This window comes from Aulonocara stuartgranti (genome assembly GCF_965226115.1).
Source record: "Aulonocara stuartgranti genome assembly, chromosome: 19".
NCBI lineage: Eukaryota > Metazoa > Chordata > Actinopteri > Cichliformes > Cichlidae > Aulonocara > Aulonocara stuartgranti.
In genome coordinates this window covers 6973001-6990261 of record NC_138955.1, presented here as the reverse complement: position 1 = coordinate 6990261, position 17261 = coordinate 6973001, and the positions used below count along the sequence as shown (strand labels likewise).

Below are 17261 nucleotides of genomic sequence, written 5' to 3'. Positions count from 1 at the left end.
TGCGCACAGTGGTCGTGAGTGAATAGGACTCTTATCTGGTAACGTTATTCTTGTTATATGAATGTAGGTGAAGCGGCTGCTTTGCTCCAACGGGACTTGTTTCTGTATGCTTTTAAGCTAATGGTCTAGATTTTACCAATAAATGTGCAACAATGATGCACTACTCAAACTGGCTCATTGACGTAAAAAACAGGGCAAGCTTTCGAAATGAGTACAAATCACCACCTAACACCGACTGGATTAAGAGGGGGAATATTGCGGACATGCAGAATAACAACCCGCATCTTAACGAAAAAGCATCCGAACTAGCAGCTGCCATTCATCTCTTGAAAAAAGGTAAGAAATCGATTTGCAGCTATATATCTGGGCCTGCTGCGAATAATTCAGCTCGAGTGGCACTTTTCATACGTGACAGGCCATATTTTGTTGTTTCTTTTAATTCAAACCATGTTCGGACTGATGTGAGGGAAGCAGCTAGAGTTTCCAGTTTCCTCCTTCAGGTCAAAGTGGAGGGCGAAGGCGTGCTCCGTTACCAGGGCGACGGTCAGCTAACAGGATTCACGCTAACGGCGCTAGGCTAGCACCCTCAATGCGACTTCAATGTCCTTTTGACGCAACAGTACGCTAAAAAAAATATATATATATATATTTTTTTTTTTTAAACTTATGAGCGAAATGAAGCATCCACATATGCATGTTGTGGATAGTCGACGCATAAGTGGTGTCTAAAACTCAAAGGAATGCATCGTAAGTAACTAGTTAGGAGCTGAGCGGAGTGATGACAGGTCTGTCTGGGTTACACATCGATTACGTTTCTTTACAAATGTCTTTTATGTATTTGCTAACTATGAGCTGTTTTAACTGTAACTGACTAAATAAATGTTATTGTTAGTTATATGTTTTTCCCCATACATTAAATCAGCATTATACCGATAATTGGTAACGTTAGAGTTGACCTACACGCCCGCCCGTATTTGCCATTTCTATTGCCAGACATGCAGCGAGACAGAGAGAGAGACTATAAACAGTAGTCAGTAATTAAAATAAAAAAATAAAAATAGACAGCCTATATATTAAAAAATACTTTTCTTATTAATTTTGGATAGTTAAGACATTAAAAATCAGCTTTCTTAGCAAGAAAGAGCATTAAAAAATGATGTTATCTGGTTTGAATTTAGCTATACAGATTGTCAAAGCTGCAGTCACACAAAAGTAAATCTCCTTTATAGACGACACGAAGTGATTTTGCTCTTGTGGGTTCTTTCGTGTATTTATTATGTGTGTGAATTAGAAAAAGACAGATACAAAAGGCGAGACTTCCACTTTTGACATTTCCATACTACAGACGTTACAGCTTTTGTTATACAAAATGAGTTGGTACAAAAGATGAGGATGCAAGGAGTAGAGGTAGTGAAGGTAGATGAGTTGGGATCAAGCGTCCAAAGCAAGGAGCAGTGACCAAGAGGTGACCAAGAGAGTTCAGGCAGGGTGGAGAGAAGTGATAGAAGGAGTAAAATAGTTATTACCAGTTAGTTAAAATCATTAAAATTAAAGCTACATTTGTAAGTAACAAATTCTGAAAGACCCTAGTTTCTATATGGGTAATAGGTTGACCTCTGCATTCATAACACACTGACTATCTTTGGGTTTTTGACTGTTGGATGTATGAAAAAGAAAGATTTTATACCAACTTACATGTTTGATAAATTAATAGTCTTCATTGTTTTCTCACAGTTTTAAGACAAAATGTCTTCAATTGGATGTTGAGGGCTATAAATTAGAGAATGACAGCTCCTTGTCTCCCACCAAAATTATCATGGGCTTTATTGTCCAATGGGGCGTGTTCTAGTTTTTACTGTCTGTGGAGCACAGGATTCCCCTCTAGATTAGGCAGACTTGTTTTTTTCCTGTGCAATTACACACACAATTTAAATTATTCATAATATTAATATGAGAAATAATGTATTCTTGTTTTTTGAAAACCTTTTATATGTCTTTTTTATGAATTGTTGCAGGCTACAAAATAATCAAGAAAATTGGGGAAGGCACATTTTCAGAGGTCCTGAAAACTCAGAGCTTAAAAGATGGGAAGTTTTATGCATGTAAAGCCATGAAGCAGACAATAAACAGGTATGTACTCTGGAACTAGCTGTCAGTTAGTAATGTGCAGTTCCCCCATACTCTGCTTTGTAAGGGCAATTGATACATAAGTCAGCAGTTGAGTATTCTGTTCACAATAATGCACCAATTACGGTCATTAAATCTGGTAAGCCTGGTGTAGCTCACTGAATTAAGAAAGCAACCCATATATGTAGGGGTATCGCCCCAAGGCCATTTACTGAGTGTCTTCCTCTGCACTCCCTCCCAGAGTTCCTGTATTATCGCAATAAAAGCTAAAAAAAAAAAAGAAAAGAAAAAAAAAGTACATCCTCTGTCATATTAAATGTGCTAATGGTTTACTCTGTTGTTAAGTCTTGAGCAGGCCAACAATCTGCGGGAAGTCCAGGCAATGAAGAGACTGAGCCCTCATGCAAATATTGTCCAGCTACATGAACTGATTTTGTAAGTGTTGCCTGTCACGTAGTTAAATGTATGATATGGTACGTCATGTTAATTTAACAAAATGTTTCAGTGACAAGGAAACTGGAAGGGTATCTTTGATTTGTGAGCTGATGGAAATGAATATCTATGAGTATATACAAGGTAAGTTTAAATCTGGCAGGGAGTCACTTTAACTTTTAGGCTCACTTTGTAGCTGTTTAAGGATCAAAACAGTTTTTATTCCTTGCAGGAAGAAAAACACCTCTGCCCGAACATACAGTAAAGCACTACATGTACCAGCTCTGCAAGTCGCTTGAACACATGCACAGGTAAAAAGGAAACACTCAAGTTCACATGAAATGATTAAATAAAGGCATTATTTGGGTATCCTGAGGCTGTGTTCTCTTTTATAGCTGTGGGATCTTTCACAGAGATGTAAAACCAGAAAACATTCTTATAAAGGTGAGATGCATCATTGCAGTAATCAGACTTACAAGAATGTAATAGTTGCACTTTTATTTTCAGTGTCATTTTTAACATATATTTGTGCAACTTGCAGCAAAACATTTTGAAGCTTGGCGATTTTGGCTCGTGTCGGAGCGTGTACTCAAAGCCCCCGCACACAGAGTACATCTCCACACGCTGGTACAGAGCCCCAGAGTGCCTGCTCACTGACGGGTATTACAGCCTCAAGATGGACATTTGGAGCGCCGGTTGTGTCTTCTTTGAAATCATGAGGTATCCTGTGCAGCACAGAATTTCACCTGTAATACTTGAAGTTTGGCTAGAGGACATTGCATTTCAATTAAACTTCATTCCTTGTACAAGAGCATTGCCTTTGCCCTTCTTTGCATTCTCAGCTTTCTGTGTAATTCGACCTCCTGTCTTCCCACCCCCAGCATAAACAAATGTGAAATGAAACCTGTGTGAATGGCTTTGCTGTGTCAATAATACCTGTGTGTTTCAGCTTGAATCCTCTCTTCCCTGGAACCAACGAGTTGGACCAGATTGCCAAGATTCATGATATTTTGGGAACACCAGATCAAAGTCTGCTCCAAAAGTTCAAGCAGTAGGTGGTCATTATGTTTATTACAGTTCATTATGGTAATTACATGTGACCGAAAGCGGCACAAATAAATTGTGAATACAGGTCCTTCCATTAATGCTTGAACTGTATAAATATTTTAGATTCAGCTTATTTTTTTTACAACTTTAAGAAATGTAATGAAGTACTCCAAGTACACTAGGGTGGGAGCTAGGGCTGAAAATACATTTAAACTCTGTTACAAACTTCATCCAAATTACACACACAAATTTATACCCACTCCAATTATCACAAAATTCTGCATGGCTTCATTAAATATGCTAAGGTTATTACACAAAAAAATCAGCTAATCAGTACAGAAGTTTAATGTGCTCAGCTATGCTTGTCCCGGTGTTGTAATGTCTGTGCAGGTCTAGAGCGATGCATTTCAACTTCCCTCCAAAAAAAGGCACTGGCATCTCATGGTTAGTCCCCAGATGCCCAGCTCCAGCTCTGTCTCTCCTCTATCAAATGCTTGCCTATGACCCCGATGAACGAATCGCTGCTGAAACAGCCCTAAGGCACACATACTTTAGGGAAATAAGGTGAAGTGCTTAATTGTATTTATGTATCTTAACTGATAACTAATATTTTCCAGAAGTTAAATTATAGCCTTCCTTAGTGTCAAAGTCACAGTTTGAGTGTATTGCTTAAGGGTTTTAAATAAATATGCTCTTGTGTTTCTTCTCCTAGGATGGCAGATAAGAAGGCCGAGAGTCTTCACAGAGTTTCTGGGACTATGGATGTAATCGGAAGTTGTGTGACACAAAACTCAGTTGACCATATCTGTCGACCAGCTCGAGTTGGGAAACAACTGAGAGGGAGACACACAAGACAAACACCTTTAATGAGTGTAAGCTAAAGCTCTAAAAGTTGGCTCCAATAAAATCCACCAAATTACATCTGATACTTTCTCTATTTCCAGCACAACATGAAGCATGTAGCAGACACCCTCATCCGACGGAACATCCCTCATTATCCAGCAGAGCTGCCCAAGCTCAACGTGGTTGTACCGGGACCGCAGATCTCCTTCCCAGTCTCCACTATGCCTGCATTTACAGTCACTCACAGAGGCACACTGCCAACTATCACATCCAAAAAGTGCCAGTCACAGTTGGCCAAGGTAAACACCAGTATGACAGACACCAGGATTTTCACATTTTTGAATTCTTCATTATACCTTCTGGGAATAACATCTACCAAGAGCATTACACAAATGCAGTAAAATAAAAAAACAAAAGGCATATTAATGGTCACTAGAAAAAAATGTGAAGAATCAAATTAATACCACTAACCAAGTGCCCTGATGATGCTTTTTGATATGGCCTTTCATTTGGCTGCATCTACTCTCTTCACAGCCCCGGGATGACTCACACCATGCAGCTTTCAAGACCTACTATATGCCACCTCTGGATAGAAAACATGGAGGCTGCTGAGAGCCAAAAAAGAGGAAGTATTACATTAAGAAGAAAAAAAAAAGAAAGAAAAAATAAAGCTACTGGCTAGACCTGTACTGAAATGGATAACTTGAGAAGACACGTCTGTAAAACATCACAACTGTGCTTGAGACGCGAGTCACAGAAGACCATAAAACCTGTTATCTCAACTGCAAACTGACAACTGAAATTCATAAACGGCATATTCTTTAATGCCGCGGATTAAGAGCATGGAGGTTTAGTTTTACTCTTAAAAATTGAACACACTGTACAGTGGGAACTTCTTGTAAAGCAATACGACACCTGCAAAAAGCAGCCACTTGGGCTTGAGCTTTATTATTGTACAACTTTGAATCAAATGATTAAGCCAATTTTAACATCCCCCCCCCAAAAAAGAAAAGTGCACACAGATGTCTTCAATTTGCTACCCTGCTCTGACCTCCCAGCTATTTTTACAAAAACCACTTTTAGAAGTTTAAAACGTTACTTGAATGAGACTGAGACTGCCTCTATATAATTATAGTTTGACTTCACTGTAATACTCTGGAAGTTTCAACAGCTGGGTTTTTTTTTTTTTTAAAGACAAAGGGACATTTCAAACAAATCTCCACTAACTTTGTTGACTCATATTTTTCCAGAAGCTGACATAAATATTTTTGAGGAAAACCTGAGATCAGGGAATTCCCCCCCAGTAAGATAGGAGAGGTCCAGTTGGAGAGTGCACTACCTTACCTGGAAATCTTCACATTCCACACAGTAGCTTTGATTAATCTGCTGGGATTCAAAGTTGTAAAAAGTAATAAATGTGAAAACATTCAGAGGTGGTGTTAATTTTTTTTTTTTTTTTATTTCTAGAGATGTGATGGAAGTCCTTGAAATAAACAATTTTTTAAAAAGCCCAGTCTTCCTGTACAAATGTCAAGAACAAGAACTTAAAACAGTCCTCAGCATCAGTGTTGTGGTTGGAAACAGATTTTGCACAGTTATGCTTAAAAACTGACTGCAGATTAGGTTTAAAAAGGATATTTGAATGTTTGTTGGATGCAAAAATGTAGCTTGGCCAGTACCTCCATACCCCTTCGCTCGAGGGACTGTTGCTTTTCATTTCTCTCAGAGCTGTGAGCTCTTTAAATCAGACTGTGACTCAGTCTGCACATCATTGTGAAACATTACTGGAGTAAAAAGAAAAACTCATCAAGCACCATTTGTATAATGTTGTATTAACCACTGCTCAAAGCTCGCATATTATCGACAAACTCCTGACGTGCTGACAGAATAAACTGATGAGAAAGTGGGTAATTTAAGCTCCATCAGCTTTCCATCTAATGCAGGGGTCACTTATGGCATTATTATCAGTGCATTAAAAATGCATAACTGTCAAATGGAAAAGCCTCCTCCTTTGTTGTGTTTGTCTGTTTTTCGTCTTTCATTAGTTAAAATTTCAATCTGGAGAAAAATAATAAAATAAATTAAAAACAGCAGTTCTGAAGTTGAGCAGCATTAAGATTCAAGTATCTGCCAGACTTCCACTGGAAATTCCACACAACACACATTACAGCTTTTTGTTATACCAAATGAATTAGGCGTGAGTGCAGGAATGAATGAAAACGGCAAACAGTGTATTCAAGATTATTTTAATATTATTAATATGTATACTTTAGAAATATAACTATCAATGACAAAACTTCCACTGGAGTAATGGTAGTTTGCTTAGGCCCCCATCAAATCAATTAATTACAATATACACATTATGATACAGAGCAGATTTAAATCTGAAATAATATTAAAATAAATGCTCAATAGATAAAGGTTTTAATTGTATTTTTTTTATCATTTTCTTGACCTACTGTTAGCCATCTGTGAGTTCTGAGCACACCCAAAAAATGTAAAGCCATATTCTTCTATAAACTAATTTAAGTGCAAACCTTTTTTTTTTCTTCTTTAAAAAGACTATGATTGCAGCATCCAGCTATATAGATTCAGAATTCAAGACTGAGGATGGTAAAGCCAAGTGGAACCAGGCAATCCTCAACTCTTTTTTTTTGTTTCATTAGAGAAGTTATAAAACAAAAAAACGACAAAGTAGCTAACAAAAATCAGTGCAAAGTCATCAACGGGGAGATTCTATTCAAGAAAAGAGAAGTGGTGGGTGAATGTGGATGGATGCAAAAATTTCAGATGCTTACGCACTTGGTCATAAAAGGATAGTTCTTCTAAAGTTCATATTTTAGTCAGTAACCCTGAGTTGGGTTAAATGACAACATTAAAATAAAAAAGATGATTATGAAAATTAAATGAACTATCCCTTTAGTCTCAAGCCACAGTTGTCTGGTTTGCATCTAACAAAGCCAAGCATTAATTCCAGAAAAGCCTAATGAGATTTGACACGCGCGCACACGCACGCAAACACACACGCACAAACAAACAAAAAAAAGATTTAAAAAAAGAATTCTAAAATGTATTAAAACTCGAGAACAAAAGCACAATAGTCCACAATTGCACCACACCTTTTCCTGTTCCATTCCTTCTCTAGGTCGAGTGAGTGATAAAACAAAAAACAACAGAAAAGCCATTAACAAAACTGGGAGAGGGAGGGGTAGAAAAGAAAAGGAAAACTTGCAATGCTTGCAGGGTGAAGAGCAGCATCAGACTCTGGGTTGCAGGGTTCTTTAGCAGCAGAAATATTGTGGCTATACTACTGTTCCACTGGGAGAGCTGGCTTGGTTTTGGGATGACAATAAACCCTGAAAAAAGGAAAACAAGGAGATTTGCATTGGGAAAGTCCACATACTGAAGCAAAGAAAGGAAAAAAAAAAAAAATCAAACAACAAACAGCTCATTAGAAAATGCGTCCCATCTTTCCATATTCCAACCGATGCAAGAAATGAAGAGCCTGTGCACAGCGGTTTAAATAAATGCTTGGTGTAATAACATCCGCGATAAAGGCACTTCACTTTATAACTAGCCTTATGACCCTCCTGATGGGACCTTTATGAACATTTGACATTTTATTACAATGCACCTGGATCCTTAACACAGCACACTTCTCTGTAGCCGTGGGTTTTGTATTAAAAAAATAACTTTTCCACAGCCTCAGCATTAAAGCATTTTTTAACCATATGTCTTTTCAATACAAAGTAGACTTTTAGTTATGCTGCATATTCCAGACTATATGTGCAATTCTGGATATGCAAGTGTGCACAAACATATTTTGCTGTAAGCGTGTGGGGAAGTGCAGAGAGCCTGGGCAAATACAGAGCTATTAGCATAAAGGGTGAAATATGAGCAGGGTTGGGATTCAATAGCAGTTTATCAAATCCAAACAGTTTCAGTTTAGGTCTCCGATCAGCTGGCCTAAACTGGTCGCAGCTTTAATGAAGACTAACAATGATTAAGCCAACCTGTTCACAACCTGCATCTCAAACCTGAAAATAAGATCTAATGTTGATAACTGATATCACAGCTCAAACATACCGACACCACAAAATTCACTTGCTCAAAATGTTAATTTGATAGATAATTGTCTTCTGGGCAACAAAAATCAACATAAATAGTGGTTGCAGAGTGATAATGTCTTCATCACAAAAAAGTCAGTGGACTGAAGAAAGCACATTAACCAAGAGACAGCTTAAATGGAGCCTTTACAGAATTAACAAAGTAAGTGTCACTAATGGCAAGTCATTTTAACTGTAGAAATCAACAGACAGCACTAGCAATAACGGAGAAGCTGCTTATATCACCTGCATGATTTGATCATTGCTTTGCTAATGGGAAATAAAAACTCTAAGAGATAAAAACGAAAAAAGCAAAAACAAGTGTGCACGAGATTTGAGAGTGTCTGAGCTTGATGAAATTTGACCATCTTGCTGAACGGGAAATGCATCTGATGACAAGAACCCAACCATAACCCTCTGAATGTGACCACATATGCAAATGACTTGTTGGCTATGCATTGCGAGATCATTATGGCGAACCAATGAATACATCTTATGTCTTCCTTCACCTGACAGGTCCACAGAAAATTCTATCTTATTATATAACCACAAACTGTATTGTCATAGCATAGGATGTTTTTTTTCTCCCACTGAAACTTGGGCATTGGAAAGCAGGTGTACATTAAACCAAGTCTTATAACTTATGTTTATTACTTCAGTGGCAATTTGACTATAAAAGCTATAAATCGTATTCCAAATATCCACAGTTTAACGTATGCGTTCAAAATAAGTTTAGTTTCTTAACTGCTTTATCGACTCATAAGCGCCATCATTTCAAATTTCCTCCCATTTCCTACATTAAAAAGAACTTACCACTTTGCCTGGCCTCGCCCATGTGCAAATAAATCCCTCCTGACAAGCAGTCACTAAACAGTCCTCTAAAAATATGAGTACAGTCAGTCTCTCGTGTGCTATTTTTTTACAGATGAGGGGCTCGAGGAGGGGCACGTCCTCCATGCGCGGGCACAGCAGAGTGCCCAGAGTCTTGGCAGGGTCTGTTTTGGTTTTTGTCAGCAGGTTGAGCTTGTCGCTACTCTTGCTGCTGATGTGACCCATGCTGTGGTTGCGTTTGTGGTCCTTCTCGTGGTGGCGCTCCTTCCGATCATGGAGTGACAGTGTAGCAAACTTACTCACACCTGTAGCGATGGCGCTGTCCATAATACCACTACTGATTCCACCGCCACTGCTGGCTTTGTTGGTATTGTTTGCCGTCGTTGTTGTGGTGCCAGCAGAATGGGGAAGGCTGTTGGAACGTGGTAAAGTAGTAGCGATGGAGTTAATGCCAGGAGTATTGGCACCACTGTTGTTTCCATTAGTAGTGTTACTAGAGGTGTTAGTGATTATTGTAGCACCTGCAGGAGGGCTGGTAGCATTCATCACATTAGTATGTGTCCGTGTCCGTGAGAGGGGAAGATGCGGGAAAAGGATGTCCTCAGTGAGGTCCCATAGGCACAGCTGAGTGTCCTGCCCCACTGAGCCAAACCGGTATGTAACACTAACAGGCCGGCTGTCTGTGGAGTTACGCTTAGAAAGTCGAGACTGTGTACTGTTGGCCCGGTCTCGTCCAAAGTGGATCATCTGATCCTGGAAGTCCTCATCGCTGCCACTGAACTCCATCGGGTCGCTCTCCTCCACACTTGTGGTGTAATGGTCAAAAGCCACCACACTCACCCACGACTTGTGGCCGTGACCTCGAGCAATGACCCTGCAGTCCAAGAACGACCACACAGTCACTAGATCGTCCTCTCCACCCGCAACTATATATTTTCCATCAGGGCTCCAGCACACGCACAACAAACCACCAAAATAGCTCTTCATGGTGCCGTGAAGCTCAACAGCATCAAAGTTGAACACCCGTAGGAAGCCGTCTTGGCTTACACAGGCGAGGAACTTCCCATCTGGAGAGAAGGCAAACTCATTCAGAGCTCCCTCTCCTACAGTCCATTTAAGGAGAGGGTTCCTCGTGGATTTACTCTTGCAAGTGTGCACAGAGTAATTCTCTCCCTGTTTGAGTAGCTGGTAGTGTGGCGCTGTGGTGCCGCAGGTATGCTCCACATTGTACAGGTACATATTCCCACTGGCATGAGACACTAGAAACAGACTCTCTGAGCCTGGCACCCATTTCACACATGTTACTCTGGACTTGTCTATTAATCTCTGTCAGGAGAAAAAATAGGTTGAGGTTTGAGAGGCAGGAGAGAGCAGAAGAGAAGGGGAAGACAAAAAATAATAATTTTAATACAGTAAAATTGACGTTGGTATGCTCAACAAGCTTTAAGTTTTTAATACAACAAGCTTTGGGCCATTTGGTAATGTTATTAGTAATTTTTACTTGACTTTTTTTTTCATTAAGATGCATTAAATACATAAGAATATCAATGCATTAATCACACAAAAAATCTTATCAGTTGTAAATTAATTGTGGAGTAGAAGATAATCAATTCTGTGGGATTGGATGACATGCAAGCACCATATTGTCACTTCCTGGTTCCTAAAAAAAAATATGTACGGTGACGGTAAGGTGCAACCTTAAACAGTACTACAAAAATAGTACATAGATGTTATTCCAACCTGTGTCCTTTAGACTTACCTCCTCATTGAAGAGCTTGCTTGTCTCCTTCTTGATAGGGTCAATGAGCTGTACCTGTCCTGCTGAGAAACCCACCAGCAAGGACACGCTCTCTGCTGTAGCTGTGAGGTGGTTGAAGTCATGACACGTGGGCTGCGTTCCCTTGTAAATGCGCTTGTCTATGGGCTTGCTCAAGTCAGCGGCCTGAAAACAGAGACCGAGATTGCAAGGGGGGAATGAATGCATACAGATTGCAGCAACCTTCAAATATCTAAAATGCCCAACTACTCTACTGCATGGCAAAGTCTATACTTAGTCACACTACCAGTAATAAACCATAGCAGCTGAGAGTGCCGTGTTTTATATCAAACTATCAAACCTTTAAGACTGAGGCAGTGCGTTTTAAATCAAGCATCTTGAACCGCGTATAAGACAAGTGCCTGGAAGCAAAATACTAAACATTGAAAAACACACAGAAGAGCATGAAGAGCAAGGGCATGCCTTTTCTCTATAGAGAAACTGATCAAAAAGCAGTTGTTTTAGCCATTTTAAGGAAACAGTATTATACTACTGTAAAGAAGCTGCAGTAAATACATTGCAGACAGTTAATATAACACAACAGTTAAATTTGTTAATGATTAACAGTTTGAACAACTGGTAGAACGGAAAATTCTTTTCAGGGTAAGGTGATGACTCAGGGGTTCCTCCATTTCCATGACATGCGACTGTTTTTGTCTTGCCTCAAAGAGCAAACGTGTCAATGGAGGTCTTGATCAAGAGTCCACTAAAAAGTACAAAATCACAAGACTTCTGCCTCACAATGGCAGAAACAAAGGCTGAAAGAAAACTTCATCATGTTACAATACAACTAAACATACCTGCTGTATTACACATTGGCTTGAGGGCTGACATGCAGATGTTTTCCAAAAACCAGTATGTGCCAACAGTGATGGCTACTGTACAACTCTAGCTACTGTACATTTCTAGTTTGTGTTTTTTGTTTTCAAAAAGTATGTCTGCTACAATATATCAGAATACATTTCTTACTTACCAAGCCTTCCAAAATATATGACTTGAAGTAATTGCCAACTGTGTAGTAACCTGGCATTTAACATTTTCTAACTATGTTAACTTGCACATATTAAAAACCCTGAGGTCACACGAGTTTTTTCCTTTTCCCAATTGCTTCAAACAGCTCAAATATATGGCAGACCTTCAACCAGGATACAACTATTTCCCTCTGAAAAAAAAATGGCTACACATGACATGTTTGTGTGTAAATATGGAAAATGCTTTTATACGCAGGTTCAATTGAACAAAGAGCTCATTCAATCTGTGATGTCAAATCAGGTATCCGTTAATAACCACATTAAGGTGCGACAACATATTTTTTATCAACAGTAACGTGGACAGTTAATTTTGATACTCAATGACAGCGAAGACCTGTATTCATATTAATTGCTATGTGATTTCCACATTATGCTCAACTATGGGGTAGCAGATCACAATAACACTATGTGCCCATTGATTGTTATTAAATACCAAAAATATACCAAATCAGCTCAGTTTGATTAGCTCAGCCTCTCAAGAAGAATTCTTAAGCCAAAATCAGAGTGCCATTACGGCAGCAGTTAGCCACATGAATCCGCATCACCGTGATTGTCGATATCTGTCAGTCAAAAGGTCTTCTACAGGTGTCAAGGGTGGCAACGTAAATCTGTCAATGCTGACACGGACAGTTTTATTACAAACCAAGCCCGTTATAAACACCATTTAAGCTCTGTCAACTTGAACCGTTACAGTAGGTCAACTTCACCAACATGATATTTGCAAAACTACAAAAACCCGCCATCAAGTGTAAAGAGAGTGACGGATAGGAGACGGGAGTTTTAGCCCCTGGCCTCGGGGTAGCTACTGGCTTGCTAACGTTAGCCAGTTACGCTGGCTAGCTAACTAATAGGCTAGCTTTGAGCTAAGTAGCTAGCTGCCAGCTAATTTCAAAGTCAAGCACCTGTCAGAGTGACTTGACACGCCTAAACTCCTGCAACACCTCACACAGCACTGTGGCATTTTAACTTGCAGCATAGCGAATTTCCTCAGGCATAAGCCACATTAGCATGCTACCTTTCTAACGCCTTTGTAGATGTAGAAGTAGAGCTCACGGCCCACATTGAAACAGATCCTGTCGCCGTTGCCTGACTGGTCGTTGACGTTCACGAAAGAGACCTTGACGGGGTTGGAGCCTTGTGAATTGAAAGGCACCCTATTAGGACGGCTGTATTCGGAGTGAGTGAGAAGTTTGTAGACGCCTTCCCGAGTGGTGAACTGAGTTTTAATTTCGTTCATCTCCTTCCCTCCTCCCTCCGCCGCCATCTTTGAAATTAACATTCATCCCTTTCCCCCAGGCCGGATCTTACGCACGGATGTGAGCGGCCGTTCCGACTCTCCCGTTCCCCCCAACGGCTCACGGTGGAACTGGTGGAAGGGATGCGACTGGTTTCAACAAGTTGTGACAGCTTTATCTAAGACCTTGCATTATCAACTTAACACAGAAGTTTGATTCAGCCACAGATTTTAATTTTGATTTTAATTTTCGCCCGTGAGTGAACATTTACATATCTCGAAATTTCAAATACTCAGGAATAAGTTTATTTATCAAATCAAAATCAAATCAAATCACTTTTATTGTCATATCACATGTGCAGGTACATTGGTACAGTACATGTGAGTGAAATTCTTGTGTGCGAGCTTCACAAGCAACAGAGTTGTGCAAAATACAATAATGTAAACAAGCAAAATACAAGAATGGCTACATCTGAAACTAATAAATATATGTACAATATATAATAGTATATGCATTTCTGGATGTGTATACTAAATATTTTTCTACGTGTGTGTGTGTGTGTACACATATTTTACAAATTAAATAGAGTAAACAATAAATAAATATATAAAAATATACAGAGTTGAGACATGTTCAAAACAGTGGCATTACTGTACAGCAATACATAATGTTGAAGTTCCAGTAGTTAAGGTGAGGTGTCTATGACGTGTTCAGCAGTCTGATGGCCTGATGGAAAAAGCTGTCTCTCAGTCTGCTGGTACGGGACCGGATGCTGCAGAACCTCCTTCCTGATGGAAGGAGGTTTATTTATGTTATTTATGTTATTTTTGTTGTTTTTAGTTTTTTTCAGAGACGGAAACAAGCTCCCATAAACTAGGCTTGATTGTATTAAAAAAAAATAAAAAAATACATTTTGAAAAATAAAAAAATACAAGTTTTAGATATTTGCACTGTTTATATATAAATATATAGTAAGTTACTACTCGATCAACCACACGTTTAAGCTTATGATCAAGTTGCTGTTTTTGTTTTCTTAAAGTACAGTTTACAATATATATTTCATACAAAAAAAATATATGTTTACATTTTAGTTAGAATAAGCTTTAAAACTTAAAAAAACGCAGGACCGGTACACGTTTTATTTTGAAAAAGCAACAACCGGACGTATTATTTTGTCACAATCTTGAAATTAGCCAAGTCTGTGGTGTTTAAAACTTGTGACAGTGCAGTTGTGTAGACTGCTCACCTGACTGTGGCCACACTTGGCTGTTTCTTATTCAAGGCACCTGCTCTTTAATTAAGCTGCCAGCATTCCTGACCATCTTATCTCGACTTATTTGCGTTATTTCCAAAGAAAATTTGTTTCACGCGCCAAATGTCATGGCACACAGAAGAAGAAGAACACAACGTCCACTTCCAGGTATCAGTGATTACTATTTAATTGTTTTTTCTCCTTAGACGTGGTATTTTCCTAGTTAATTCATTTTCATTTGTGGTGTCAACGTAACATGTGCACAATCTTTTCCAAATAAATAAAATAAATAAATCACCTGTATATGTTATTGGCTGTCTTTTGATTTAATCATTATTGCAATGTAACCTACATATAGTTTTCTACATTCAGACAGCACTGATAGACAAGCACCCAGCAGTATGGACCAGCTTACTTTAAATTACATGGTAAGAATACTTACCCAATGCCCATCTGCAGGTGCTCTGCATTCTTCTTAGACCACTTGCATACTGTTGGACTAGTATGACCTTTGTTTTTTGTTAGGAGATGTGCAACATGGAGTCCAGCACAGATTCTGACTCTGAAATCAGTCCAAGATGGTCCGACACCAGTACCATGGTACTGCTTGAATTCATCAATTGGGCAATACATGCACACTGACATAATAAGCAAATTTGGAAGTATATAGTATAGTTTAAGCATTTTTCAAATAGTAGGGGAAAAACAGTTTTAGTGATCATTTAACATATAAAGCCAGACATGCACCGATCTTTGTAAAAATAACTGCCAACTTATTGATGTTGAACCTCTGGTGGTTGTGTTTAGGGATGTGTGAGCAGTGCACCAGAGAGTGGTGCCTCAAGGAGGGCGTTGCCATTAACGCTTAAGCCTGCAGAAAGGCATGGCTGTTATTCTTTGGTATGCACTCTCCTCTCATTCATCCATTTGTGTTGAAAATGCACATTGCTGATCATGAATTAAAATGTGTGCGCTTGTTATGATTGTAGGATTTGGACCCGTACGATGGGAGCTCTGAGGATTCTGACGAGTCAAATGTCAATGTCTCCAGCAGGCAATCGAGGCAGCAGGCAAAAGGTGGTGGAAAAGGAGGATGTCAACTCTCGGGCCGAAGCAGGCGATGTATCTGTAATCACTCTGCTTCTGTTGCCCTCAGAGAAGGGACAAAAAATGACAAGAGAGACTGTCTGAGAGAACAGCCGAATCTTCTGGATGTCCAGATGAAATGTGGAAGTGACTCTGACCGGTTGGTCTGCGAACTGGACACTCTTCCCTCTAACAGTGACAGGGATGCTTGTAAAAATCTTCCAGAAGAAAGGGTAACTGATTCAGTAACACACAGACAAATCTCTGATATGGAATTGCAGCTTGATGATTCAGGCTTGCGTATTACAAGATCCTCCACACTTCACCCACCTAAACCTCAAAGCTCAGTGGAGGGGAGTTCATCTCACATGCTGGGTTGCTTCTCTGAGAGATCTCCCTGCTTGTGTAACCTTGGATCTCTGTACAAGAGAAAGCTGAGTCTCCCTGGAACAGACATGATTGAGTTGGGACACAGGAAGAAGCAGTGTGTCTTCAACATGGACGATGAACAAGAAGGAAACAATTCTGCATCTGAACCATGTTAGAGTTCTTTAACAGTTGAGATTTAAGGTGGACTGAAATACTGTAAATAGTTATTTGGAATTGCACTCTGTTTATTCATGAATAGTTAACTTTGAGCACCTCCTGATCGTTAAGGTGGCATTTGGTTATCACTTGCTTAAAATTTAGTCACAGGTGACTCATCAAAACCTAATTTTTGTTCAAATGAGCTGCTTAAATCCAAATGAATGAATAAAGTAAAATATTTAAGTCTCCAGTGGTTCATGGAGGTTCAATGAGTGTCTGCAGTTAGGTCAGTAAGCATTTGAACAATGTAATGTTACCTCAAACAGTTAATATGTGATTTTAAGTGCAAACCTTTAGCTTTACTTAAAGGGTTTTAGCAAAACATGGCCTTTTGGTGTTGTGCTGGTCTGTGCATTCCTTCCTTTTAACCAGATGGTTATGTTGATTTGACTCCTTAGGTTTGAGTAACAGGGAAACTAGGCTCACCTGGCCTTGTCAGTCTATTGTCTTCTACTTTTGACCCTCTAAAAGAGAGTGAGTGTATAAAAATGGTTTTGCCAAACAGTTATTGCTGTAACAGATATTTTATGCATATTGTCATGAAACTTTGGTAATATACTTACCCCTCCAACCAGCAGGTGGCAGTAATGGATAATTATATAGTTGTGCCTGGCAGCTCAGTGAAGGTTTCATTACATTTCATTAAAAAAAAGTAACTAAAAGGAGGACTGTGACAGAGGGCAAAAAACAAGTTTACATTTGAGATTTCTTGCTGAACTTTGCTTTTGTCTCATGTTCAGTCCAGATGTCTTTATATAATTTGGAAAAAAAAAAAATCATTCAGGAAAAAACTGTCTAAAGTTACAATGCTGATATTGCATTTGGGACAATCCATAGCAGCTTCACAAGAAAGAACATTATGTCACT

The 17261-nt window shown here is 39.2% G+C and overlaps 3 protein-coding genes across 8 annotated transcripts; 2 read left to right on the top strand and 1 right to left on the bottom strand.

Annotated features, from left to right (window-relative positions):
* Position 1: 1 nt before the first annotated feature.
* mok (MOK protein kinase) lies at positions 2-7009 on the top strand. 3 transcript variants are annotated; one of them, XM_082517050.1, is made up of 12 exons: positions 2-336; positions 2016-2130; positions 2473-2562; positions 2633-2703; positions 2792-2870; positions 2955-3003; positions 3101-3279; positions 3509-3610; positions 3997-4170; positions 4319-4478; positions 4551-4748; positions 4984-7009. In XM_082517050.1, exons 1-12 carry the CDS (start codon positions 153-155, stop codon positions 5059-5061), a joined length of 1479 nt encoding a protein of 492 aa, XP_082373176.1. In that variant the 5' UTR covers positions 2-152; the 3' UTR covers positions 5062-7009. The 3 variants fall into 3 exon arrangements, with proteins under 3 accessions (XP_082373176.1, XP_082373177.1, XP_082373178.1); XM_082517051.1 differs by lacking the exon at positions 2-336 and adding an exon at positions 367-747; XM_082517052.1 differs by lacking the exon at positions 2-336 and adding an exon at positions 367-785.
* On the bottom strand, positions 6680-13593 carry wdr20a (WD repeat domain 20a). Of its 2 annotated transcripts, XM_082517047.1 has the most exons (4): positions 13249-13593; positions 11146-11328; positions 9369-10712; positions 6680-7805 (listed from the first exon to the last, which is right to left on the bottom strand). In XM_082517047.1, exons 1-4 carry the CDS (start codon positions 13510-13512, stop codon positions 7752-7754), a joined length of 1845 nt encoding a protein of 614 aa, XP_082373173.1. In that variant the 5' UTR covers positions 13513-13593; the 3' UTR covers positions 6680-7751. The 2 variants fall into 2 exon arrangements, with proteins under 2 accessions (XP_082373173.1, XP_082373174.1); XM_082517048.1 differs by lacking the exon at positions 9369-10712 and having other exon boundaries at positions 13249-13583.
* Positions 13594-14611: 1018 nt separating this feature from the next.
* LOC309695659 (uncharacterized protein) lies at positions 14612-17047 on the top strand. Of its 3 annotated transcripts, none has more exons than XM_082516438.1 (5): positions 14612-14888; positions 15093-15148; positions 15246-15320; positions 15528-15620; positions 15710-17047. In XM_082516438.1, exons 1-5 carry the CDS (start codon positions 14849-14851, stop codon positions 16349-16351), a joined length of 906 nt encoding a protein of 301 aa, XP_082372564.1. In that variant the 5' UTR covers positions 14612-14848; the 3' UTR covers positions 16352-17047. The 3 variants fall into 3 exon arrangements, with proteins under 3 accessions (XP_082372564.1, XP_082372565.1, XP_082372566.1); XM_082516439.1 differs by having other exon boundaries at positions 15079-15148; XM_082516440.1 differs by lacking the exons at positions 15093-15148; positions 15246-15320.
* The last annotated feature ends 214 nt before the right edge of the window (positions 17048-17261 follow it).